The following is a 27,326-nucleotide window of genomic DNA, read 5'->3' as shown; positions in this document are numbered from 1 at the left end:
ATCTAATAGCTGGGGACAAGCTGGCCAAGTTGATTGTGTTCGTGTCTAGTAGACTTGGATTAAACCTGGCGCTAGTTCCTTAACACAGACCTTGCCTTAAGAGTATTAAGGGAGAAACAGGTCCATGTGTATGTTCATATTTAAATTTAATAATGTGTGGACCAGCTTATTGATTGCTTTTCTAGTTTGGAGTTTAATTTTTACTGTAGATGATCTTGGGTTTGAGGTTTTACTCTGTTGAGATTGTCAATTTAAGACTTCTTTTGATTGCAGAAACCATTAATTCTTTAAAAATTGTCTATAGTTCTCGCTTTTAAATGCTTACTGTGAATATCATACCTGTCAGTATAGGGAAAATGGAAAATGTTTGTGGTCTCTGGCTCCTTTTGGTTCAGTGGAAAAAGTGATAATTATGATATGCTTTTCTAAAAATCATGGTAAATGTTTAGTCTGCAATGTCAATTTCTGCAGGCTAAGTTTGTGGTTTGTGAGAACTGTTGTTAAAGGGAAAATTTATACCATTTGAAGTAGAGGCAGATTGTACTTCAAAGAAGATGATAAGCATTGGCGATCCTTTTGGTAAGGTATCTGAGCAATTAAGAATTTTGAAACACTTAGCTTCCTGGCCATAGTTTATTCATTTGTCTTATCCCTAAGTAAGGATGATAAACTGTTATGGACTGTAAATGTGACAGACTAGATCAAAGGTCTTGGGAGATATGGAAGAACCAGAGCATAGATAGCTAAGGCTTTTTAGGTTGGATGCAAGGCCAAAGACCACCAGCATGACAGAGGGGAAAGAGCGTGGATGTTGGATTTAGATAGCCCCTAAATTTGAATCCCAGCCATTGCACTTAATAGTTCTATGAGCCCACCTTTTGGAGCCTGTTTCCTTTTCTGTGTGGGAATAATAATACTTCATGGGATATTGTGAAGATTAAAAAACTATATATATAATATGCCTGATATCTGGTGGGTATTCTGAGGATGGTAGCTTAAAAAAAAGAAAAAGAAAAAAGAAAAGAAAAAGAAAAGGCCTGGAGGGAGAGGCAGGAAGCACCTGCTTCCCCAGAGGTAGTAATATTTGTTGCCAGGAAGTTTTAATTATTCACCTCCTAATTTCTGAATTGATTCATCCTGACATCATATCGGTAGGTGTTGCCCCACTTTGTTGGTCCAACATTCTGTTGTAACTGAGTGTCACCATTTCACTTCAATTCTGTCTGAATCCTTAGGTCAGTATATTCCAAGTTAAAGACATCCATTGACATAGTGTTGCTGTAAGCAATTGCATTGTTTTTTCTTTCAAAAGGTTTCTGACTTTAGATTTTACAACTAGATCTGTGACTAGGAAGGGACAGCAGGGGTGGGTAGGGAAGGACGTTTCTTTGCAGCTGCTCTTTGAAATGTGTTTCTAAAATAATAAAGGTTACTGTAATTGTATGATCTAAGCAGCTGTGTTAAAACTGGCTGTACTTAAGAGCATTGAACTGACATTATACAGTTGAGTTTCATTTTGATACAGTGTTATTTACATATTGAGCTTTGAAATTTGTGCCTTTTAATTGTTTTAATTTATTATTGAAAATTTTCCAGACCTTCATCTGGTGCCTATAATTAGCAACAGAAGCACTTCTTCAGCATTGTGTGTGCTGTATTCTGGCTTCATTTTCTGAAACCATAATGTGTCCTCTTGTCGCCTTGGGAAGGGGGGTGGTGGTGGGAGATGACGGAGTCTCAGCAAGATAGAGTCAGTGAGAGCCAGGCATTGGTACTTAAGAAATACTCAGTTTTTATAATCTCAAAGCACTTTTTAGCCCCAACAAATGGACCTACTCAGGAACCTCCTTGTCCTGAATTGGCTTGAAAAGAAAAAGTTACATGGTCTGCATGACCCTTGGGGATAGCTATTCTAAGGTGTTCAGAGGTTGTAGGATTCCTATTCCCTAAACATTTAAAGGGATGTGAGACTTAAACCAAGAGTGGGCTTAGCGCTTTGCTAGAGGAGGTACACAATACTTTCTCTGCTGAAAATGACAAGGAAGAGCAACATTACTCATCTTCTTTGACCAGTGATGTCAACTCAGGGATTTGAGGACAAGGAAAGGAAAACAGAAACTGACACTTAGCAAGTACCAATTCTGTATTTGGTTCCTTAATAGTCTCCTCCTGTTAACTTTCCTAGCAAGGCTAAGTAGTTCATAAAATGGCATATTGAGAGTAGCTGTCTCAGAGGGTTATTCTGCAGATTATATCAGATTACCCACTTCAGCTATTTAGTATCATTTCTATTTTATGGAACACTGAAATCCAAAAAGGAAAACTGCTGTGCTTCAACACTGGTTATGTGACTCTACAGCCAGTGCATTTACCAAGAGACTAGAACATGCCACCTCCTAGAATGATGGTATGAATTTAAAGTATAATCCGAGGGAAGGAAATCTCCTAGATATCATAGAGATTTTACTGAATTGGAATTTGGCATTTGAAAGAGGAGGAAATATGTGTTAGAGATTTCCTTATGCAGAAACCCAGTGTTAGTCTAGTGGTGAGCTATTGAAGGGGGAAAAAATCAAAGAAGACTAAAAGGGTATCGTAGTAATAAAGCAGGAGTTCCCAACCTTTCAGAATTATCTGGTGGCACTTCTTAAAAATACAGATTCCTGGTCCTCACCATCTAAAGATTATGACTTAGTAGACCAGCAAAATGTCCAGGGAATCTGTTTTTGTTGCTTGTTGTTTTTGTTTATTTGTTTTAAAAATCACTTGCCCTACATGACTCAACTACAACCACACAGGCTTCGGAGAACCAGCTCCTGGACCACCCAAGCAGGTGGATGCTGCTTTTCTAGTTCATAGGCGATGGGGATGTTGCAGTCATTGAGGAAGTTGCATTGAGAAAGCAGCTCTCTCATGCATTATTGTCTCTTGTTCATTTTAGCTCTCAGAGATCAGGGGACTAAAGAGGGGGAATTGGTTAGGGGTGTGTTTATAACTAATTCAGAGGATTTGGTTGATGATATGGAAGTAACCTAGTGATTGTGTTCTCATAGGACATGTAGAAACTAGAAGATAGTCAGATAAGTACCCAGAATTAGAAAAATTCAGAAAAAAGCTAAACCTATTAGCCCTAGAGACACTAGAAGAAAATATGATGGAGGTCTGAGAGATTTGGAAATGTAAAATTCTTGTTAAGAATTTGTTAGTCCTTGCAGTGGAGTGGTATAAGTAGGACTATATGTGATTATCTGTGGATTTCCCTGATTTTAAATGAAGATGGAAGAAAGGGGCACATGATCGTGGAGATAGACAAAAAGGAAACCAAAGCGCGTATAAACGAGCAGACCTAAACACATTGTGTGCCAGGATAGGGACAGAACCTGTAGTTGTGATTTTCAGAATTGGGGAACACTGAGAAGAAGCAGAGCTACTGGGTACAGGTGTACCTTTTATAGCTTCTACAGCTGTGGTTGGTAGCCCTACATGATAGTACTCTGAGATGACTGATGAGCACATTTCCTGGTTTTCAGAACTGGAGAGGTGGAGGTGGGTGTGTTTGGGGGGATCTTGATTGGTAAATTTGATGTAAATTTAGTGTAAACACTAGCATACCTTTTAAAATGGAATATCAAAGTTAAATAATTTTCAGCTAAACAGACTTTGTAGGATTGTGTAAGTGTAGAAAGATATATACAAAGTATTAGGAGCCCTTTTCTCTCAGAGGATTTAGGGGTAGAATTTAGTAAGCACCAGCAAGAGAATACAAAGAGTAACCATACCAAATTCACCTGACTTTGGAGGTAGGGAGATTAGTGGGCTAGAGGGATGATGTAAAAGGTAAAGGTGTTAATGGTCTTTATATGGGGCAGATATTCAAACTGAATAGAGAGACGTAGGCTGGACAGTAGTACATCCAGATGGGTTACAGAACCAGTGGCTCATTATTGATATGTGTATTTCGTGAATGGATCCATAGAAGCCTGGATAGAAAGATCTAGAATCGTGGGTGCTGTCCTTGGTTCTGACCCATTTAACGTGTTTGCCAAGAACTTGGGATAAATATTTACTACATTTGTCCATCACACAGACTTTTGGTGTGGAATACCGTATCACTCTTCTAGAGGACAGAATCAAAATTCTAGGGGCTGACATGGAAGGGTCAGATCAAGCTTCAAAGGTGAATTATAGTAAGAATAACTAAACTCCTGCATGAAGCTGCCCTTCACCTCTCCATTAGCTATACAAATATAGAATTAGGGAGAATTTTTAAAAATAGATATGTTGGAACAAGCCTAGGAATTTATTCTAACTTACTGCCATCTAAGGCATCTACTCTGTGTAATAGGACTACTAGATAAAGGCAGTGTAATCTTTGACTGTATTAACTGTAGTATAATGACAGTATATTTGACTGTATTAATGTAGTATAATGACATGCACAAGAAAAGATGATGGTTTTAGTGTTATATTCATGATCAGATCAGAGCTTGAGTATTAGTTCTAGACCAGAGTAGAATAGTTAGTATATGAAAGGCTTGTAAACCACAGTAGTATAAAGTGTCATTCTCAGAGTTGAAGACAACATTAGTTTGTAAAGCATTTAATGCATCATCTCATTTTGATATTTTCAAAATAGAGATCATTATCCCCATCTTACACAGATGAGAGAACTGAGCTCTGAAAGTTTAAAGACTTAACCTGTATCCTGCCAAGTTAGTGCTACTATATGGCTTCTGTTTATCTTGAAAAAGAGAGCAAATATTAATCTCGTGTGGTGCTTTGTTGTCTAAAATCTTTTCATAAAATGGTTTCATTTGATTATTATTGGTAGTGTGAGAAAGGACAGTAGTTACTGGTCATTACTATTTTATACCAGTAGAAGACCAAGGGGGCAGTTATGTTTCAGTATTTGTTTCATGTCAAAGAACTGCTACATGGTGAACCTAGACTTGTAATGGAAATTTTTCTGCCTGTATGTTCCCACCACTGCAATAGCCCTAGGGATGAGCTTAAGTTTTTGTAACTACAGAGGACTTGCCTAGAACCACAGATTGGGAGTTTGCAGGTGGCAATTATGTTTACCATGTTTTTCTCCTTACTAGAAGGCAGTGTCAGGCAGACTATGAATCTTTGTTGTCTTTGGGAGGATCTTTGTATTGTGTGGGATAAACCTTTTAAGGTTGGAGAATTTGTAGGCAAGTTGTTTTTGCTTTTGAGGATTTTACCTCCTTAAGAAGGAGATGAAGTGATTGACAAAAATACATCTAAGGAGACCTGACTTTAACTCTTGGCTTGTCATTTAACTTTTCATAAGCTTTTAAGCTGTGTCAGTGTTTCACCTCTTTTGTCTCATTGGCTCCAAGGGATTCACATAGGTCATGTATTAAGAGGATGATTTGTTATAAGAGATAGTTAGAGAGGAAAGAACACCAACTTAGGAGCAAGAGCTCAGAGTTGCAATCTAGGCTTTGGTACTCTATAGTTGTGAAACCTTGAGGATTTTACCTCTTTTGCCTCATCTGAAAAATTTGAGGAATCATCCTGTAGTGGTTTTGTAAGAGTTATGTAAAAGAAAATGGAAACAAGTCTTTTTTCATAATATCTGACAAATAGAGAACTGTCCAAGTTCGGCTTTTACACACAGGAACCGTTGCCATAAATATACATTCATTATCTATCTATCCATCTATCTTAATCTAATCTAATCTAATCTAATCTATCTAATTCTTTTTAAAGTAAACTCTACATCCAGCCTGGGGCTTGGACTCAATGACCCTGAGACCAAAAGTTGCATGTGCTATGGACTGAGAAGCCAGTTGTCCTGCCATCAATTGTTTTATGTTAAAAACTCAGAACTACAAAGAAGTGTATGTTTTTAAGTACTCATGCACCTGTATATCTGTAGAACTTTTGATATTACTCAAGTATGTTCCCTGGTTTGGGATTTCTTTATTCCTCCTACCTTTACAGAAATGGTGACTGGTACATTTCCATCTCCCTTTCCATTCCTTCATTGCCTTTTCTATTTTGTAGAGCAAGGCTTAGATCACATAGCAGAAAACATTCTTTCTTACCTGGATGCCAGGTCTCTGTGTGCAGCAGAGCTGGTATGTAAAGAATGGCAGCGAGTGATCTCTGAAGGAATGCTTTGGAAGAAACTGATTGAACGAATGGTGCGCACTGACCCTCTATGGAAGGGGCTTTCAGAAAGAAGAGGGTGGTAAGTTTTTGGGTTGCTTGTTTCCTTACAAAGAGTTTCTTGGACATAGGGTCACTTGGACTGCTCAAAATAATTATACTTGCCAAATGTGTCGGCCCACTTTAAACAATTGGGGAGGAGGATTGGTCAGCAGTGGTGGTGGGAGTTAAAGCTATTAGAATAATTCCTTTTGCAATGCATATTTCCCTTACAAGTATTAACCAGTAGGAAGAATAATTTAGTTTGAATGATTTAGTTGATTTGGCTTTTCAAACCTATGTATTTATGATTTTCCTTTCATGTTATTTTTAGATGATTATATATTACCAAAAGATAAGAAAAAAAGAAAATATGAGAAAGTCAAATAATGCCGTTTTGCTCTTTGTCATTTCTTCTGATTGAAGATACGGGAGGCATAGCAGGCAGGAGTTTTCAGACACCCATGAACTTACATACAGCTTTATAGCTTTGTACATCTATGTAACCCAGCCCACTTAGCACGAGAGAGAGTGTTATAGATGGAAGTACAGATTGTGGTGTGAGGGTTAGGGCTGTATTTTCTTTATGGGAAGAGGTTTGATGTGTACCAAGTAAGGTTTATCGCAAAGTTACATTAGCATTTTTTTTAAATCAAGTTACAGAATGAAAGGCTATATTAATATGTGTTGGGTGTCCAGGAAATAAAAGGCCAGGATTATGATAGAGAGCTGGAAATTAAAGTAGACTTGTGTCTAACCTGTAAATTTAACAGTCAAAAATTCTGCTTTTGAACTGTTAAAGTTCAGTACCAAGTCAGAAGACTTGAAAGATACAGTATCTTTGTAAGCACCATGTTTAAATACTTTTTATGTGCAAAAATGTAACATCTGTTTGTTTTTATTTGCCAGGGATCAGTACCTGTTTAAGAACAGACCTACAGATGGCCCTCCCAATTCATTTTATAGGTCATTATACCCAAAGATTATCCAGGATATAGAGGTAACTTTATGGTTTATCTGTTTTTATGGGCTCTTTGTGTCTTGTTCTCAACTTTTTATGTTGCCTTAGGGTGTTTTTTGATCTAAAAACATGGAGCTAGTAATTTTTTTTTTAAGTTGAACCCTTAAAGCAAATGTGTCATAATCAGTGTATAATCTGCAGCCATTCTTCAGAGTGGATAATGCCTTTTGTAAAAAATGATCTAATTTTTCTAAAACATGAAATACATCTGCAGGTTGCCAGTTAATTAAAACCTTAGTTCAAAGTCAGCCTTTTATTCTAATTTGATAAATTTTTTAAAATCCAAGGCACAGTTTTTAGGTCAGCAATTTTCCATTTTTGAGCCATCTCTAGGGAACTGGAGAAGGCACAGTTTCAGTTTCCTCTGTAAATTTCCCCCAAAGGGCTCCAATATGATTCTAAGCAATAGTTAAGTGGGTTTTATAGCACAAATTATGCTCCTGGACCATTTTGGATATGAGTGTAACTTCACCAGACCAGTAAAACTCTGTAAACTTGATGAGAAACATTGGAGATGTTTGATATTATTCATGTGTTCTAATTAGTTCAGTTTTATTATTTAGCCCTTTTCCTTGAACCAGGAAAGACATGCACAGGCATTTCTCATTAACTCTTTCACATGTGTTCTTGGCAGATCTTGGTTACTTCACTATTTCCTCCTTGGCGAAAAGTCTAGCCTTTGCTAGCCAGTGCTGTATCACCCATAAAGTTATACTCAGTTTCCCAAATGTGAAGTAATCCTCTCCCCCAGGTGATAGACATAAAAGTTATTGTGCCAAAATTCATTAATGGAGAAACATGTGCCTTTTGGGGAGCCCCCCGCCCCCTTTAAGGCAGATGTGAACTGATGGAATCATTAGGTTAATGGTAAATCTCAATGTGACTAGAATATCATTTAAAACACAAATCCTTGTCTTGAGTATACAGCTCCCTAAAATGAGCTGTAAAGTAATCTTTTAGGGAAGGCAAAATAATTTAATTTCTGACCGACAAATCATAAAATATAGGAATTAATTGATCCATTGGCAGTTCAAGACTTAGAATAAATTGTTTCTACAATGGAGGAGCTGAGACACAGCATTAACATGAATTTTAAGTTGGTCTGTGTGTATGTTTCAGGGGAGGGGGGGCTCTCCCTTATTGTATGTACTAAGATATTACTTGTGCATACATGGTAGAAACTATATTACTTTTTGCTTTTTTCCCCCAAGGATACTTTTTTTTACAAAGTATCTCCAAATTTCCTTGAATAATTTTAGCAAATCCTTTGTTATGAGAAGGACATTGTTTAAAGGCCATGTTAATAAACCGGAACCCTGGAAGAACTTTGATTGGGTTGAAGATTTTGGTGATGTAGATTATTTTATTTAATCCTCATGAATACTATTTTAGTCGATAGTGTGAACTCAGTATTCTGTGGCATGATAGTATGTGACACCACCTACCATAACCATTTCCTCAGGCTGAAATAATATTTTAAAGTTAGTGGAGGAGGCAGATGTGAGGGAAATGGAACTAGGGGGGAAAACCCTACTTGATAAAAAACCTCGACATCATGGTGGTCTACCCAGTGGTTCTTAAACTGTGGTTTGGGAAAACCCACTGGTTGGCCCCAAGAGTCTCCTCCAGATTTTTGTGGGCCAGATCTCTTAGTGTAAGGGATGATCTTTTATACTTTGGTATATTCACTAATACTAGTAATAATAAAAAGTGATGTATCACACATATAAGAGTATTTACTTGTGCTAGATACTTTGTAAAGCATTTTATTTATTTTTATTTTTTAAAAAAATTTTTTTTAGTTTTTATTTATTCATGATAGTCACACAGAGAGAGAGAGAGAGAGAGAGAGGCAGAGACACAGGCTGAGGGAGAAGCAGGCTCCATGCACTGGGAGCCCGACGTGGTATTCTATCCCGGGTCTCCAGGATCACGCCCTGGGCCAAAGGCAGGCGCCAAACCGCTGTGCCATCCAGGGATCCCTGTAAAGCATTTTATAATACACTTTTTTATTTAACACTCTGAACAATACCTTGAAAGGTAGCCCATGGTCTTATTTAAAGTTAAGGAAACTGAGACTCAACAAGATTAAATAGCTTGCCTCAGATCACACAGCTAGTGAGTAACAGAGTCCGTGGTCAACCTATTCTTCTGTACTTAATACAGCTTTTGTACTATAGATCACGGGTACCTCCTCAAAATCAAGTTCTTTACCTCTGTTTTGGGAGTAGGTTTTACTCTGTCCAGGGTGGATGCACTTGTAGGGAGTTGTGTCAGTGATCTCTGGATCAAACAAATGGAGACTCAAGGGCTTGGCTCTTGACCATATGGCTGGTATGAAATTCTCATAGCAGAATATAATAATTAAAGTACCCTCTTCTGAGTCTTTGCAGTATACCATGAACTATGTTGGGTGACTTACATAAATTATTGCATTTAATTCTTGCAAGGTACATGTTATCCCCATTTTAGAAAGGGGAGACTGAGACTAAGAGAAGAGATGGGAATTTAACCAAGGTTTATCTAGCTTTAGGCTTAGTGGTTGTGTTTGTCATTTTCAAAGTGGAAAATTCAAGAAGTAAAGGAGAAAGAGGTCTGTTGTTGCATGCCTGTGGACTTTGCAAGGTGATTTCTCTCCTCTTTTCCCAATGGTGTTGAATATCCAGCATCCTTGAAAAAAGGGTATGAGTTAAGATCAGTTGGCCTGTTTCAGTTCCAGTTATGGAAAAGGGAGTGTTTTAAAGGGTTTTAAGCATGTTGCCAAAAGCTAAATTTTACCCTGAATGCCAAAGTGGATATTTGTGCCCCCTGCACAGTTGCCCTTACACAGGTGCAGTCTCTGCATGGTTCCCATGTGCTTTGCAAAGTTGCTAATTCACAACATCTTTTTCTCTTTCCTTTTCTTGCTCTGCTTTGATGGCTCTATCTCATGTATTAGCGCCTGCCATCTCTCCATTCCCAGATTGACTCTGATGGGCAGATGACCTTGCCCTTCCACTTTGACTTGTCAGAAATTGAGCAATTTTAAGAAAAAAGTAGGGAATCTAGGTTAGTGTGGCCAATCCCTATTATTCAGGAAAGGAAGATGTGAGAGCTAATGTCTGGGGAGAATAAATAAGAATTCTTAGCTTTCTACAAAGGTTCATCTCTCATGGGTGTTCTTGCCACACAGAGAGAAGAGAGGGTTTAGAGTACCTCTGAGTTGTGAAGGAATTCCTGGAAAACCTGAGGCACATTCCTAAAAGCAGCAGCCATATTTCCTCTACTATCTAGAGTCTAAGTTCTTCTTATTGGTGAGCTTACTATTAGGTACTTTGCCACAGTGATTTAATTTAACCCTCAAAATACCAAAACTGAGATTCTTAGTCCAATGCTTCTGCTCTTTTCATTCTACGATTCCCCTCTCCCCCAACTGTCTCAGCAGAGAGATGGAAGTTGTTATAATCAACTCCAGTCGATTAGAATTCTGTGTCTTGAACTTGGGAGTTTTCTCTGTTGCCATCTCAGAGTAGTGGCAAACCCTTTCATGGAATATGTCTTTTCCTTCTTTGTGTTCACTGGATTAAATCGTTTGAAGCACTTTCCTTGGAACCACTGGTAAGATGATGGTGTATTGTATCACACCTTTGAATAAACCACATTTTATTCAGGGAAAGTGGGGAGCTTTTTTGTGGTTTGCAAACTTGATATTAATATTGTCCTGACCAGAAAATGCTGAAACTTGCCCACCCACCCAGTTGTGTTTAGGCTTCTAAAAATAATGTTATTCCTCCATACTCAGACATCTGTTTTCACTCTATTGCCAATTTAAATGCCGCTGTATACTCTGTATATCATGGCTACTTTCCCAGTATTTTGAAAATTTGCTCAGGGTAAGGGGATTTTACAAGTTCTCAAAAACACGAAATATTCCTCTACGGTAGCCATACCACATGATGTGTAAGTGAAATGGCAGGTATCTGCATAATTAAAGAGGTGCACCTGTGAATGCCCTGTATCCCTACTGCTGGAGTTCATAGTTGAATTGCATTGGAAAGTTGAGTGTCTTCCTAGGAATGGTTAGGGAGGGCTGAGGGCTAGCAGCATTAAGTATTAGCCTAGATTGAGACAGCCATTCTTGACATTTTGGTGAGATGATTTTTTTTTTGGTCACAACCTGCTCCTTTGGGTCTGTGTTCTCCACAAACAAGGAAGAATATCACTCATTTGAGACACTGTGACGAGCACTTTACCTACGTAATTTAATTTGATCCCCACAACAGTTTTGAGGAAGTAGATACTATATTTTCCCCATTTTTACAGAGGAGGAAACTGCAGCTCAGACAGTCGCAGCTCATTTGCCAAAGCTGCTAACTGGCCTTGGTATTTTCTATATACCACAGTGGGCTGCCTTCCATCTTTAATGGTCTAGGTTTTTATTCTTTAGTTATTTATTTAATTAAAAAAATTTTTATAAGGACCTGGCTTATAAGCAGTCTAGTAAGAGTTGAGGTTGTCAAATATGGTGGTAGGTAGTATTTTGGGCAAGCATAGTCAGCAGGAAGTGCTGCTTGCTTATGTGGGTGGCCTGGGGAATTGAGAAGAGTAAAGTCCTAGGAATTACATGAGACTGGTGTGCAGCAAAATTATCAGCTCCCTGAACTGGTTTAGTGTCCCTTCCCTGGCATTTTGAAACAAACTACACTTGTTTGGGGATTCAGGAACCTAATAGTTTTTTTTTTAACATAGCCCTAAGTAGGAGCTTCCTGAAATGATCCAGATAATCCAGGATTATCTGGCATTCATTTTCTTTTAAAATCCAGAAATGTGTTTTAGAAAATTAATCTCTTTCCTGAATGTTGAGAAGCTAAGCCATTTCCTATTTCTTAACTTCAATTCAACTTCGAACAAGAGCCTGTTATCTAGCAGAGCTTTTGAGAGGTCCTGGCCTCTGCTTCTTGTTTGAGGACCTGAGATGGAGGGTATGGCTCAACCTTTCACAGGTGGTGTTCTCTGTTCAAACATTTCTGAGGATGAGTGCACCCCAGGCTGACTACTGCCTCACCCCACCTCCTCTTTAGTCCTCTCTGCTGTATCTTTAGGTTTTTAGGTCCAGTAAAAGACTGTAATCAAGGCACCCAGTTCTAGAAAACATTTTCTAGTAGAGATAGAACAAGTAGGAAATTATTTTCAGTATGGGGATTCCTCTACCTCCTCTTTTTACATTAAATTACTTTTTTTCAGTTTCCCATGTGATAGTGAATGTACTTTTCCTTTGCATTGAGACATATAGAGTAACAGCAACTTAACTGATTCACTAATATTTTTAAAGCCATTGTTTGTTTTATAACTAAAGTACCTATATGAATTCTTTAACACCAGATATATATGTAAGATATGTTACATAGTCAGCTTTGTAATACTTTGGGTTTTTTTTTATTTTTATTTTTTTTACTTTGGGTTTATATGGAGTCACGCATTTTGTATTAACTCCAGGCCCTGGTACGTTGTGGCCTGAACATCGGTAACCACTGCCAGGAGTCATTGGCCATTAATAAGACTTGTTACCAGTACATCTGTCTCCTAAGTCAGCGTTTTCTTGGTATACTTAGCATGCTGAGGTGGCTCAGGCACTATCTAAAAATATGTTAGTTCTCTAAATGATTTTAAGGATTGAGTTGAGTTTGAGTAAGTCTTTTTTTCTGGACCCCTTTTCAAAAAGTTGCTTTATACAGACAGATCTGTTATCTATGTTGGTAGTGGTAGCAGAGGTGAGGTAAATTATTATCTTTTTTTGGTTTTGGAATGTGCTTTTTTTTCCTGACATTTTACAAACTTACTAGAGATGATGCTGTTGCCTAAGAAGCTCTGACTTGGTGGCAGATGGGCAGATGAGTGTTCCCTCTCTCCTGGCGTCTCCATGGCACCGCCGCCTTCATCCCGTGGGTGTTGGGAATATGTGATGCTGCCTTTTCTCAAGGCTGTACATAGGAGCTCTGAGGGCAGGGATTAGATTTCCAGGCTCCTGTACTAAGTACAAAGGCCACAAATGATGAAACATTTCCCTTTTTAGGTATATGTATATCACTGTCTCTAGCCTTTCATTTCTTTTTCTGTAAAATGAAGACAATAATTTCAGCTTCAGAATTGTGATGATTAAATTAGCTATAAAATATTTAAAACACATAGCATAGTGTTATAAAAGCATAGTACCTGGTACATAACATTCGGTAGATTTTAACATTTTAGAGTGTGCAGAAGCATGCTGCCTTCAGCATAAGAGGAAATACAGTTTGTTAGATTTCAACAGAGCCAGTAATTAAGTGCTTTATCATGAATGAAGATGAGATTTGTCACCTTTCTTTAGCAAAGCAACTAATTAAACTTTTAGCTACTCGGATAACCTTTCAAACTATATCGCAGACTCACATGTAACCAATTATTTTAGTCCTGGTTGCCCCCTAATTTCCAGGATTTGGAGTTTACACTTTGGTTGTTCTTAGTAGAAACATTGTGCCCTTTGATCCTGAAAATGCCTCATATCTACTCCCAAAGGTTAGGTCTTGTAGTGCTCTGGGCATTACCCATTTTCTCATTAAACTTTGCGCACTGGTGTGAAGCTGTAGTACTGTTTATCTCATGTAAGTGTCCTACAGCACTGACAGTTTTAATCACTCATTTGACACTCATATTTTATCTGGAATTGTTACTGATCTTATGCTCTGTGTTCACTGCCTCAATAGCTAGGGCTATACTTCTTTATAGACGCTGCATATTTTAGTGGAAAACATGGACTAGTGTCAAGGAGAGCTGAGTATAATTTCCAGCTAGTCCGATTACTAGTTTTGTGGCCTCAGGAAATGAAACTCTTTCCATGTTTGCAAAAGGATGAAATAATGAGAATTTCGTTTCAGGGTTAACATGTAGATTGTTTAGCCAAACAAACATGTTTAGAGTATATCCAATTCCAGATACCTGTGTGCCTTGAGTGGTAGGTTCATTGAAAGCAGTATGCTTCCTGTTCTTTATGTCCCCAGTGCCTAGCACAGTCAGTATGTGGAATAAAGTAACATCTTGGTAAATGTTGTATGAGTTATGAAAGAATGAGAATCCAGGGTGGAAATGTGCAATTCTAAAGGACCTTTAAGTCTAGTAGAAGATTAAAAGTGAATACCAAATAAAATTATTTCTGTAGTAGTTGGCATGTAATAGTTGTTCAATATCTTTTCACAATGATTAAGACAATGGTTTGGATGGATACATAGATTGTCAGTATATGCTTCATGTTGGTGGTGGTCTTCTGCCAGACACTGTAATTGGCATTAAGTGACCCAGTGAGTTACTGTTTATTTGTATGTTTTGGGTACAAATGGCATTCTTTAAACATATTGAGTTCTGTCTAGGCTATTTTTTTTTTTTCAAACCCAACTCAAACTCATTGGAAATCATTTGATGGTTGCCAGACAGTCAGGGAGTGTTTGAGAAAAAAACACTGTTAGGCTAATGTCTTACTTGGAAAAGAGCATGATTCCTATCCACAGACAGTTGTGCAGACCAAGATGGGGTATCTGGTATGCTGTTGCTGGAAGCAACACTAAAGTCTGTAGCCTAATAGAATAGTTGATTCACAAAAACTCATCTGTTTCCTCCTTTTCCCTCTAGACTATAGAATCTAACTGGCGGTGTGGACGACACAACTTGCAGAGGATTCAGTGCCGCTCTGAAAATAGTAAAGGTGTCTACTGTTTACAGTATGATGATGAAAAAATTATCAGTGGCCTACGAGATAATTCTATTAAGGTGAATGACTGTGTTTTGTATGTATTATTTTTAGAATTGTGGTTATATCTTAGATACTAGATCACTAAATCTTTGTTTATTCCAGATTGTTTTTAACTGTTCTACTCCATCTTGGCAGCTCTCAATGTGGTTCTAAAGAACTAGAGCCAGAGTATTTCCCTCTACTAATACTAGACCCCTGGATTGTCTCACTTCTTATCCTTCTCTAAAGCACATTCACATTCTATATTCTGTGTTTAGGTGCACACTGAAAATATCTCAGTATCACAGGACTCTTGCTGACTTTTGCTAGCTGATAGAAGTGTTGCTAACTTATAAATCAAAGTCTTTTATGGGTGCTAACAAAGGCTGACAAAGGTTTTTGTGATAACACAAAAGAATGATAGAGCAATTTATATTTATATGTTTTAATTGACTTTTCAATAGTAGATAAACTGGATCATTTCTCTGTGTTTAATGTTTGGCAGCTGATCTGACAGATTTTGTTTTACACTGTTTGTAGCTTATTTTCTCATATTTAAGAAAACATATTGGGCTTTTTTTTTTTTACTGTTTTTTTTTTTTAGGTTATAATTTGCATACAGGAAAATTCACTCTTTTTGATGTAAAGTTGTATGAGTTTTGACAAGCACAAAGAACTGTGTAACCATAACAAAAATCAAGACATAAAACGGTTCTGTTATCCCCAAAAGTTCCTTTATTTGGCCCCTTTGCGTTTAATTCTTTCCCCTCGGCACTGGCCTTTTTGTAAATCTTTATTTTCTGTCCCTATAACTTTGTCTTTTAGCGAATATCCTATAAATGGACTCACATAGTAGGTAGCCCTTTGAGTCTGGCTTCTTATACTTAGCATGGTGCATTCGAGATTCATCATTTAGCAATAGTTAAGTCCTTTTTGTCGCCATGTGATAGTCCACTCTATGCGTGTACCTCAATGTGTTTATCTATGCACCTGTTGAAGGGCATTCATGTTTCCAATTTTTACAATTATGAATAAAACCACTATAAACATGTATGCAGGTTTTTGTGAGAATGTAGGTTTTCGGTTCACCTGAGTAAAAATGAAGTGGTATTGTCATGGTAAGTGTATGTATTTCCTGCTAAGAAATGGCCAATCTGGTTTTCAAAGTGGCTGTATCATTTTATGTTCCTGTCAGCGGTGTATTAGAGTTCCCTTTTTTATGCAACCTTGGTAGCGACTGGTATTCTCAATATTTTTTTCCCCGGGATTTGTCATTTTAATAGGTATGTAGACATGATATACCTCATTTTGGATTTAATTTACATTTCCCCATTGATGGAGTACATGCATCTTTTCACGTGCTTATTTGTCACATCTGTGTATTTGTGGTGAAGTATCTATTCAAATCTTTTATCTATTTTTGAAATGGGTTGTTTTCATTTTATTGAACTTTGAGAGTTCTTTACATATTCTTGATAGTTTTTTTTTAAACATATGTTTTGCAAATACTTTCTTCCAGTCTTGTCTTTTCATTTTCTCAAGGATATCTTTCACAGAACAGAAGATTTTGATTTTGACAAAGTGTTGTATACCATTTTTTCTTTTATGGATTATGCTTTTGATGTCATATCTAGGAAGTCTTTCGTGGAGCTTTTTGAATCTGTAAATTCATGTCTTTCATTTACCAAGTTAATCTCTTCTCTTCTCTTCTCTTCTCTTCTCTTCTCTTCTCTTCTCTTCTCTTCTCTTCTCTCTCATTTTATTTATTTAGGGACACCTGGGTGGCTCAGCAGTTGAGTATCTGCCTTCTGCTTAGGTCGTGATCCTGAAGTCCTGGGATTGAGTCCCACATCGGGCTTCCTACATGGAGCCTGCTTCTCCCTCTGCCTGTGTCTCTGCCTCTCTCTGTGTCTCTCATGAATAAATAAATAAAATCTTAAGAAAAAAATTTTATTTATTTGACAGAGAGAGAGAGAGTGCACAAGCAGGTAGAGTGGTAGGCAGAGGGAGAGGGAGAAGCAGGCACCTGCTGAGCAGAGAGCCTGACATAGGGTTCTATCCCAGGACCCTGAAATCATAACCCAAGCCAAAGGCAGATGCCCAACTGACTGAACAATATGGGTACCCCTCATTCACCAGTTTCAAAAGTCTTTGGCCATTAGTTTTTCATATATTTTTTCTGTACCATTTTCTTGCTGTCTCCTTCTGAGACTAATTACATAAATATTAGATCTTTTGCTACTGTCTTACATTTTCTCTATCTTTTTTTCCCCTCTTTCTGGATAATTTCTGTTTATCTTTCCTCAAGTTGACTGCATGCTCTACCTCTTTCTTAGAAATTCACAGGATAGAGTAGCATGTAAAGGCTCTGAGATACCCAGTGTTTCCCAACTTCCAAAACATTTGACCACACAACTCTTATTTTTATGTATTACTTATTGATAGCCCCGATAACTTGTGGCAGGTTAATTAATTTAATTAATTATAATTTTGGCAATTATCCTTTAAGGAATAGGTAAAAATGGTTTATAAGGACCTTGTCAAAGTGTAGACTGGCCAGGGGCTTACATTTCATTTATATTGGATGGGTTTCTAAAGAATTCTATTAATAGAGGTATATACCATGTTTAATTTAAAATATGCATACATTTGATTTATAAGACTTAAAGAGTAGAGCAGAAGTGTGCTATAGAGAGATCATCTGGACCCATGTTTGGAAACCTTCTGTACTTCTTTCTATACCTGTCCTGGATCACTAATCACTCTTTCAACTGCGTGTGGAGCCCCATGCAGGGCTCAGGTCCACAACCCTGAGATCAAGGCCTGAGCTGATACCAAGAGTTGGATGCTCAACCGACTGAACCTCCCAGGCGACCCACTAATCACTCTTTAAAAATAACTGTGGTGCTAGTTAAGGTCAGAAGTTAGAAGCAAGCCTTGCTGTTGTAGAAAGATAGTTAAATGTCTACAATACTTGTTATATCTTGGGTACTTGCAGTAAACTTGAGGGACGCTGTAAATCATGATAATATTATTTTACAATGGAAGAAACAGGTCCACACAATCTATCTTTAACAATTTTATCTTCAAAAAGAAATGATTTACCCTCCCCCATTATATGAGGACAGTATTGAAAACCTGGAAAATCTAGGAAAGATCAAAAGAAGGGAGAAAAAGAGCACTCAGAGAACAAAACCAACTATTATTAACATTTTCTTTCCTTTCCTGGTTTTCTTTTTTTAAATATACATGTTATGTCATTATATAGATGGTTTTTATTCTGGTTCTTAAAAACCATTACTGTAATAAAGCATTATATTCTCTCATTAAAAACTTTTCATAGTTTACTTTGAAATTTGTCTGAAATGTTGAACATTTTTTATTTTAAAATTTTTGTAAAGAAACATAATGGATTGTGGTATGCATTTTTAAAGGTTCTTACTAGATATTGTCACATTGTTTTCCAGAGAGTGAGCCAACTCTTTTCAGAGTTTATTTGAAAATTCCCATCATAAGGCTGTTAAAAATAATGAGTACAATCGTTAGAGGGACAAAGTATGCAAAATAGTACATCTCTTTTGAAAGCTATGCAATATTGCCTCTTCCCTTTTTTGTCATTTTCCACCTGTTTGAAGTTTAGCCACTCTTATTTATTATAACAGAGGTCTGTTTTATTTATGGTTCAGAAAATAAGGTGAGACAAACATATTTATCAGAATGTGATATACTAAATCACTATTTGTGGTTGATCTTGTCTCATTAGATTTGGGATAAAACCAGTTTGGAATGTTTGAAAGTGTTAACAGGACACACTGGCTCTGTCCTTTGTCTCCAGTATGATGAACGTGTCATTGTGACTGGTTCTTCAGACTCTACAGTGAGGTGAGTGATTTGGCTTCACTAGTCTGAATTTACAGTCTTTCATGAGAAGACTGAGATTGCACCCTTTTCTGGAATGAACACATACATACTTTGTATATGTTTTTGTATACTGTATTTGTAAACCACTTTGGGTGTAGTTTTATTTGAACAAAGTAGGGTGGAAAGCTTTTGTTAAGTAGGTCCTGTTCCCATTGCTGTATGTTACAGAGATGGCAGTGTACTTTCCTGCAAAAACACGTTACCTTCTGTTAAGCTAGCTTTCTCCTGGGATGCCATGCTTCAGACATTTAGAAAAGTCATAGTGTCCTTTCTCTGTGCTTCTAGGCCATTACTTTTGCCATACAAGCCTGTGTCTTTCCTCCTTTGCTCTTTGTGAAGAGCAATTCTTAGGAGATTGCATTAACAGAAAAGCTACAGCGTGAAAGGGCTGCCCCTAAGAATCCTGTATCTCATGGATGGAAGCAGTTGGGATACTGACTTTGTCCATAAAGCATTTGGGCACATAGATGAGTGTGGAAATTGACAAGATGTGATGACTTAGTGAATCATTTTGTTGTCAACACAAACCTGCAAACAAGCACTGTCCTTGAATACCTGGTGCTTGCTAAATCTAAACCTGAGCAGAGCTAGGATTGGCCTTCCTTTTTTGAAACCCTCTCAGTACTTCTTAGCAAATAGAATAATTGCTTCTGAGGGCTCCTTTTAGCCATGATCTTAGGTATCAGGTCCCATTCACCAAATACAAGCAAAGCTTACACCTCCCCAGCCTACTACTAAGAATGGGCCCGGGACACAGAAGCTAGACTCTCTTCCTGGTTGTCTTAACAATGATGCATTGTGCTTTTTTGTTCTCATCTAGAGTCTGGGATGTGAACACGGGTGAAGTTCTAAACACATTGATCCACCACAACGAGGCTGTACTGCACTTACGCTTCAGCAATGGACTGATGGTAACCTGTTCGAAGGACCGCTCCATTGCCGTGTGGGACATGGCTTCTGCCACTGATATCACTTTACGCCGTGTCCTGGTTGGCCACCGCGCTGCTGTCAATGTTGTAGACTTTGATGATAAATACATTGTGTCTGCCTCTGGTGACAGAACCATCAAAGTAAGTGTGTCTGCAGTCATAACTCTGCTTACTCCTCACCTTATTAGAACACAGAGAAAGCAGAGGTGCCTTTTCCGACCTGGTACTTGCAAGATCTTTATTCTGTTCCACTTGTGCTTGAGCCCTTGAAGCAGTTCCATTCTTCATACTTCCAGAATCGTATGCAAGGTAGGAGGAAATGGTCATGGGTCCAGGATACAGAGCAGCCCTCTATTGCATGAAATGGCACTGTTGATCTCATGTTTTTAAGGGGCAGAGAACTAACCTGTGGAATGTGCACTGTGTACTGGGAGCTTTCCATTACTGTGTCACTCCATTTTTTTCCAGCACTCTGTTGAGGTGGGTATTGACTCCATTTTACAGAGGATGCTCAGAGAGTGAAGAACTGGGCTGCAGACCACACAGCTAGGTAGTGGCAGTGCTGAAATTTGATTTATTCATTATTTACTTAATTTTGAGAACCTGGCATGCCACAGACCCTGGGCTGGATGCTGGAGATATAATACTGATTAAGACACACGCCTACTTTCAAGAAGCTCAGTGTGTGGTGGGTGGCAGGCCTGATGCAAACAGTTGTAGTGTAGGGTGATTCAGAGGATATGGTAAATGTACCGATTCCAGTGTCCATATTAACTTTCTTTAATTTTAGCTTTCTTCAATTTTTATAATAGCTCTATTGAGATATAATTCACATACCATAAGATTCACCATTTAAAGCATGCAATCCAGTGGCCTTTAGTATAGTCACAGGGTTAGCCATCTAATTTCAGAACATTTTCATTGCCCTCTGAAAAAAAACCCCAACCCATTGACAGTCAACCCCCATTCTCTTCTCCTGGTGCCTGGCAATCACTAATCTACTTTTTGTCCATGGATATGCCTCTTCTAGACATTTCATACAAATATAATCATAATATGTGATGTTTCTGTCTGGCTTCTTGCGTTTAGTGTCATGTTTTCATGGTTCATCCGTGAATATTGTGGCATGTGTCAGTATGTCATTCGTTCTAATGACAATAAAATTTCATGGATTTAACCACGTTCTGTTTGTCCATTTGTCAATTGATGGACATTTTGGTGGTTTGCACTTTTTATTTGTATCAAATAGTGCTGCCATAAGCATTTGTGTACAAGCTTTTGCATGGACATAAATTTTTAGTTCTCTTGGGAGTTAACTCTGGGTTTAACATTTTGAGGAACTGCCAAAATTTTCCAAAGTGGCTACATCATTTTAAAATCCCACTAGCAATGTGTGAGCATTTAGATTTGGCTCAAAAAGCCTTCTTTTTATGGCCAGTACTAGTTAGCTTTCTAGAATCTAGTTTCTAGCCCCACAAATCACAAAGGTAGCATCAAACTTTAAATGAGTGGTCTGTAAGCTAGACAAGTAGGGTTTGTATGTAATCACTCACCGCTCAGTCACACCAATTGGAATGAGATCACTGCGTGGAATGTGTGGGCCTTTTTACAAAACAGCTGTTGCATTAGATCAGCCTGGAGGATTTTTCCATATCCTTGCCAGCACTTGTTATTGTCTGTCTTTTTTATTACAGCCATCCTAGTAGTTGTGCAGTGGTATCACTGGTTTTGGTTTCCATTTCCCTAGTGACTAATTGTAGTGAGCATCTTTTCAGTGCTTATTGGCCATTTTTATATCTTATTTGAAGAAACATGTATTTTAAATCTTTCACATACTTGAAAAATTGTATTATTATTACTTTTTAAAATTGTGTAGTTGTAAAAGTTTTTTATATACTCTGGTTACAAGTCCCTTATCAGGTAAATTATTTGCAAATATTTTCTTCCATCCTGTGGGTTCTCTTTTCACTTTCTTGGTGGTGTCCTTTGAAACACAGACAACTTAATTTTAATGGAGTCCAGTTTCTCAGTTTTTGTCTTCTGTTGCTTATGCTTTTGTTGTCATGTCTAAGAAACCATTGTCTAATCCAAGATCACAAAGATTTACTCCTGGGTTTTCTTCTGAGAGTTTCATAGTTTCAGCTCTCACATTTAGGCCTTTGATCCATTCTGAATTAAATTTTTGTGTATCGTGTGAGTTAGGGGTCTGACTTCATTCTCTTGCATGTGGATATCTAGTTATCCCATTCAACTATAAATGCAGCTGGTAAAATAATTCAGGGCACTTTGGTTGCTTTGCATCTCCTTATTTGGCTTGTAATATATTAAGTGTATCTGTGAACATCTAAGTCTTGCAGATGGTTTCACAAAAGAGGGATTATTTATTCCACATACATAATATTAGGAGTGATGTGTCAAAACAAATGGAGCTGTTCAAGCAACTATGCTGGAAAAGAGGAGGATGTGAAAGGTGAAACTTTTTCACATCAGTTACATTGGATTTGACATGTCAGCTGGCATGAAAACATAAAATCTGGCCCACACTCTTCCTTCTAGGCAAGTGAATGTCTGAACCATCCAGGAGATGTTCTCTTTGTGAATATCTCAAGGTTTGGAGACTTCACAGCTTCCCTGTGTTTCATTCCTGTTTTATCCCTCCACAGCCAAGAAAACTGTATGCTGGCCAATCTGTCCCCCAGCCCCCAAACCATATTTCAGAGTCAAGTATTTTGGTCATTCTCAGAAGCTCTGATTTTTGTAAAAAGGTGTATTGTGAGGGGACTTTTCTGCATTTGTTCTTAAAATACTGATAATCTATTATACAGGTCTGGAGCACAAGTACCTGTGAATTTGTTCGTACTCTGAATGGGCACAAGCGAGGCATTGCCTGTCTCCAGTACAGGGATCGGCTGGTTGTTAGTGGATCATCAGATAATACCATAAGGTGGGTAAAAGTTGGTGTGCTGCCAGAGCAGGCTGATTTTTGCCATATTTTTGACTCCTCCCTGTCTTGATGTTCGAAAGACTTTGAACCTTCAGGGATACTTCAAGTAAGAAAACTGTATATGACTTTTATTAATCTGTTTGGCTCTGCATACTGAAGCAGATAAACTGATTCCCCCAAGACACATGTTTTATAATGTCTGCTCCACCCAAGATCCCTTAATACCCAAACCCCTCAGAACAGAGGATGCTCTGGCTTGACTCACCACTTTCCCTTACCTGTACCTCCTCTCTTCCTCACTAGCACATGGGACGAGCGTACTTTGTCTTGTACAAGACTGTGCTACAGGATCATCCACTCCTGTTATGCCTGTATTTTATCTCCCAACACTCAGTGACCTTGCTTTCTAGTAAATACGACAGACCTTAAACATTTTATTAAATATCTTAAATATTTTAAAAAATATCTTAAATATTTAATCTTTGTTATATTATTTTATAATATTTATCTTAAATATCTGTTTACTAATCCTTAGTCATTTTTCTATTGTCCTGGCTTTTTTATAACCAAATTGCTTAATGTTTGGGCAAAATAAAGATTGGTTTAAAAAAAAAGAAGGAAGGAGGGAATGAAACCACAATGATAGACCCGAAACTGCTGTGGGTTTTCTTTATTGTTTTAAGTTTTTAAGGTATTCTGAAAGTACCATGAGAACCTGAATCTTGATGCTTTCTATTACTTAACTATTTCAGCAGTAGACAGTCCTTAACTTTCTCACTGGACTCTCTGAGGTTTTACAAAGTGATAATGTGTATTCCTTTATAGTTTATAGAGGGGACCACTTTGGAGTCAGTGGTAGTGCTAAATGACACTGTTCACAGTAGATTAGAGAAGCCAGTGTCCCTGACACTGATGAGAAGATTTGCTGAGTGTGGCTGTCATAAAATATTCATGGGGTGGATGGTAAGAGCTACTTGTAGAGAGGCTAAGAAAAGGTTGTTACAGAATTAGTTTGCTAACTTTGTTTTGTACGTGCTTATGATTTCTTTTTGCAAACAATGTAGGAAAACCAATGATAGAAAAATGTGAAAATTTCAATTTCACATATAAATCATACACCAAGAAAAAGTCTGGATATTGTGTGGGTTTATATTTCTGAGATGCTTCATATACCTAATAAGAGGCTCCCACTATGACCTCATAAACTGGACAACCCTAATATGCAGTATCATCTAAGAGGGGGTGTCCCTAAGCCTCATCAGGAGAGGGAAACCACCATGCTCATGAACTGGTTCTTTTTTTTTTTATTATTTAAGATTTTATTTATTTATTCATGAGGGACACAGAGAGGCAGAGACATAGGCAGAGGGAGAAGGCGGCTCCCCATGGGGAGCCCGATGTGGGACTTGATCGCAGGACCCCAGGATCATGACCTGAGCCAAAGGCAGATGCTCAACCACTGAGCCACCCAGGTGCCCCTCGTGCACTGGTTCTAACTTTAGCAGGCCTTATGGATTCCAGGCCAGATGTGCCTGGCCTGGAAGCCTAACACCCCTGGCTGTACATACTATATCCTCTCCTCAACCCACACACATGCCTTTTCTTTCTCTTACTGCCTGCAATCCCTGTCTCCCCCAGGAAAGTCCTTGTTATACCATTTAGCTACATGGTTTCATCAATTCAGACATTAAAAGAATGCTGAATAAAAATTAAAAGAATAGTAATACATGCATGTGATTAAAAAACTGAATAAAAGGAAATATAATGAGAAGGCTTCTACCCAATTTAGTCTCTTTTTTTAATTTTTTTTTATTTTTTATTTTTATTTTTTTATTTTTTTTTAGTCTCTTTTTTTAAAAAAAAAAATGTTTTTATTTATTTAAGTATTCTCTACACCTAACATGGGGCTCGAACTCATGACCCTGAGATCAAGAGTCACATGCTCTTCTGACTCAGCTAACCCTGTGTCCCCCAAATTAGTGCTTTAAAATATACAAATAAAAAAAGAAAAAAATATATACAAATGATCTAAATATACATATGTATCTTTCTACGTGTATAATGTGGACTGGGAGTGAAGATAGAAACAAGTTCAGGAGAGTGAAAATCATGAATGGGACAGACATGAAGAACTCAAGGATAGTGTGAATCATGTGTGGGAAGTTGTTTCACAGAGATCTGTTTTACTTTCAAGGCTATGGGATATCGAATGTGGTGCCTGTTTAAGAGTCCTAGAGGGACATGAAGAATTGGTCCGATGCATCCGGTTTGATAACAAGAGGATTGTCAGTGGGGCCTATGATGGGTATGTATTTCAAATTTTTAAATACACTACTATCACTGTATCTAGAGGAAAAACAAGCGTTGTATAGTAAGCAGCTATGTATGTGCCAATTCTGTGCTAGATCCTTGTTGTGTAATGGATGGCAGATGTTATTGTACCACTTGATCAGGTGAAGCCACTCAGGCCCAGAAGGATGAGTGGTCTTGCCCCAAGTTCTTACAGTAGGATAGCTTCTGTAACTCCTATGCTTACACTTTTAACCTTTGTAAGTTATTGTAACCTTTGTAAGTAGCTTAGGTTGTACAGGAATTCCATTCTTTGCCTCAGTCCTAAATTAAGCTAGCTGTGTGTGTGTGTGTGTGTGTGTGTGTGTGTGTGTGTGTTTTCAGTGGTCCATTTCCTTTACCCTTTGGTTAAACACTCTTTTTTAAAAAAGCCTCAGGACTTTTTAAATGAGCAAATGGCAACTGTAAACCTTTCAAGGTGACTTTATGTATACTTCACAAATGGACTAGTTGGTCTGTTTATACTCCTTTGCTTAGTTCGAAGAAAGGTATTCTTGGAATTTCACAGAGAGTCCTAGCTTCTGTCAGCAGCACCTACTCAGCTCCAGAGAGCCCTCTGATTAATGAATTTGGTGACATAGATTATCAGGTCAGGAACTGAATTTAGATAACCTGAAGTTGTTTTCTTGTCTCCCTTCAAAAATATTTATTCACAGTTTCCACAATTCCGAGAATGTGTAGGTCCTTATTTTTTTTTTTTCAAAATCAAGTGTAAATGGTTTAAATGACTTGTTAAGACATAAGCAGTCTCCATTAGCTTTTCTAATAGCAGTTCAGATGTATTTTTTTCTATCAAGGAAGTTCCTGACGGTATATAAAATGTTAATAACTTTTCTACTAATCGCAATCTCCATTTATTTTCTAGGAAAATTAAAGTTTGGGACTTGCAAGCTGCTCTTGACCCTCGAGCCCCAGCAAGCACTTTGTGTTTGCGCACATTGGTGGTATGTAATCTGTTGAAATGGGAGTGGTTCCTGCCCTGGAAGATGATACCTGCAGATAGACCTGCCTAGGTGTATCACAAGAAAGCTTGTGTATCTCACAGTGTGCCTTCAGAGAAATGCGCTGTTTTGTTCATTTTTTTTAGCCCAAAGCAGAGAATAACTGACATTTACATTACAGGGAGCTCTTTCCCAAGGAGCATTAATACAACTTAATATGTGAAAGCAGGCGTCCTCATTTGTAGGTGGATTGGTTTCCTCTAGAGTACAAAGTATTTCCTGTAGATTTGGGAGATTTCTTAATATGGGTATCTGGTTACGTTATATTTTTATAATATAGCACATGTTTGTATTATGATGGAATTTCCCCTTAATCTATATTGTATGGATTATTGCTTTGGCATATAAAAATACCTTATTTTTATGTGTTAATCTTGTTTTAGCAACTTTGGCAGGCTCATTATTTCTAATAGTCTGGTTGCTTTTGTTACATTAATGAGGAGACAGTTGTTTGAAAATATTGATAGACTTGTTCTTATTTTCAGTAGCTTTACCTTTTATTTCTATTTTTTTGCTTCTTGCACTGATGAGAACATGCAGTACTGTGGTTAGGACCATTTTTCTTTTCTTCTTTATTTTAATGAGAATGTTTCTATTTCACCATTAATTTTGATTTTGACTGTGGTTGAGGTAGATATTCTTGGTAATGTTAAAAACATCCTTCTGGCTCTGCTTTTTACAGCGTATCATGCATGGGTATTTAATATGGTTGTTTACCTTTCCAAGATCGTTGGCCAAGTGATCGCATAGTTTTTTTCTTCAACATATTAATGAGCCAGGATCTCTGATACAAAGATTAATTAAAAAAAAAAAAGGCTTAGAAGGAAAAGCCAAGGTATTTGCTCCCAGGGTAAAGGATAAAGCTCAGTAAGCTCTGGAATATTATTTAGGAAGCATGGATAAGTAGCTACATTTTCAGCCTGCACCACATCACTGATCATGAGATACGAGGGAATGTAAAGGTTTAATTTTACTCATCAAGCTGTTAAATTTCACAGGAACATTCTGGACGTGTGTTCCGGCTACAGTTTGATGAATTTCAGATCATCAGCAGCTCCCATGATGACACTATTTTGATTTGGGATTTCTTAAATGTGCCTCCCAGTGCCCAGAACGAGACCCGTTCTCCCTCCAGAACATACACTTACATTTCCAGATAACAGTCTGCACTTTACCCGTTTCAGGTGAGTACCTCCCCATGTTTAACCTTGCTCATTGAATTCACCTTCCCTTTGGGGCAGTG

At 37.8% G+C, this 27,326-nt stretch overlaps 1 protein-coding gene across 6 annotated transcripts in view; it reads left to right on the top strand.

Annotated features, from left to right (window-relative positions):
• The window catches only part of FBXW11 (F-box and WD repeat domain containing 11), a 126,196-nt gene that overhangs the window by 89,736 nt on the left and 9,134 nt on the right, over positions 1–27,326 (top strand). For all 6 annotated transcript variants that reach the window (XM_055325300.1, XM_055325296.1, XM_055325301.1 and 3 more), the window contains 9 exons: positions 6,034–6,220; positions 7,087–7,177; positions 14,840–14,977; positions 18,703–18,821; positions 19,681–19,930; positions 22,615–22,733; positions 24,928–25,038; positions 25,948–26,026; positions 27,082–27,267. In XM_055325300.1, the coding sequence (XP_055181275.1) occupies positions 6,034–6,220; positions 7,087–7,177; positions 14,840–14,977; positions 18,703–18,821; positions 19,681–19,930; positions 22,615–22,733; positions 24,928–25,038; positions 25,948–26,026; positions 27,082–27,243 (1,256 nt within the window). In that variant the 3' untranslated portion in view covers positions 27,244–27,267. The remainder of the gene's footprint in view (positions 1–6,033; positions 6,221–7,086; positions 7,178–14,839; positions 14,978–18,702; positions 18,822–19,680; positions 19,931–22,614; positions 22,734–24,927; positions 25,039–25,947; positions 26,027–27,081; positions 27,268–27,326) is intronic.

Source organism: Nyctereutes procyonoides, unplaced genomic scaffold (genome assembly GCF_905146905.1).
Source record: "Nyctereutes procyonoides isolate TBG_1078 unplaced genomic scaffold, NYPRO_anot_genome, whole genome shotgun sequence".
NCBI classification, from domain to species: domain Eukaryota; kingdom Metazoa; phylum Chordata; class Mammalia; order Carnivora; family Canidae; genus Nyctereutes; species Nyctereutes procyonoides.
This window is presented reverse-complemented; position numbering and strand designations above follow the sequence as displayed.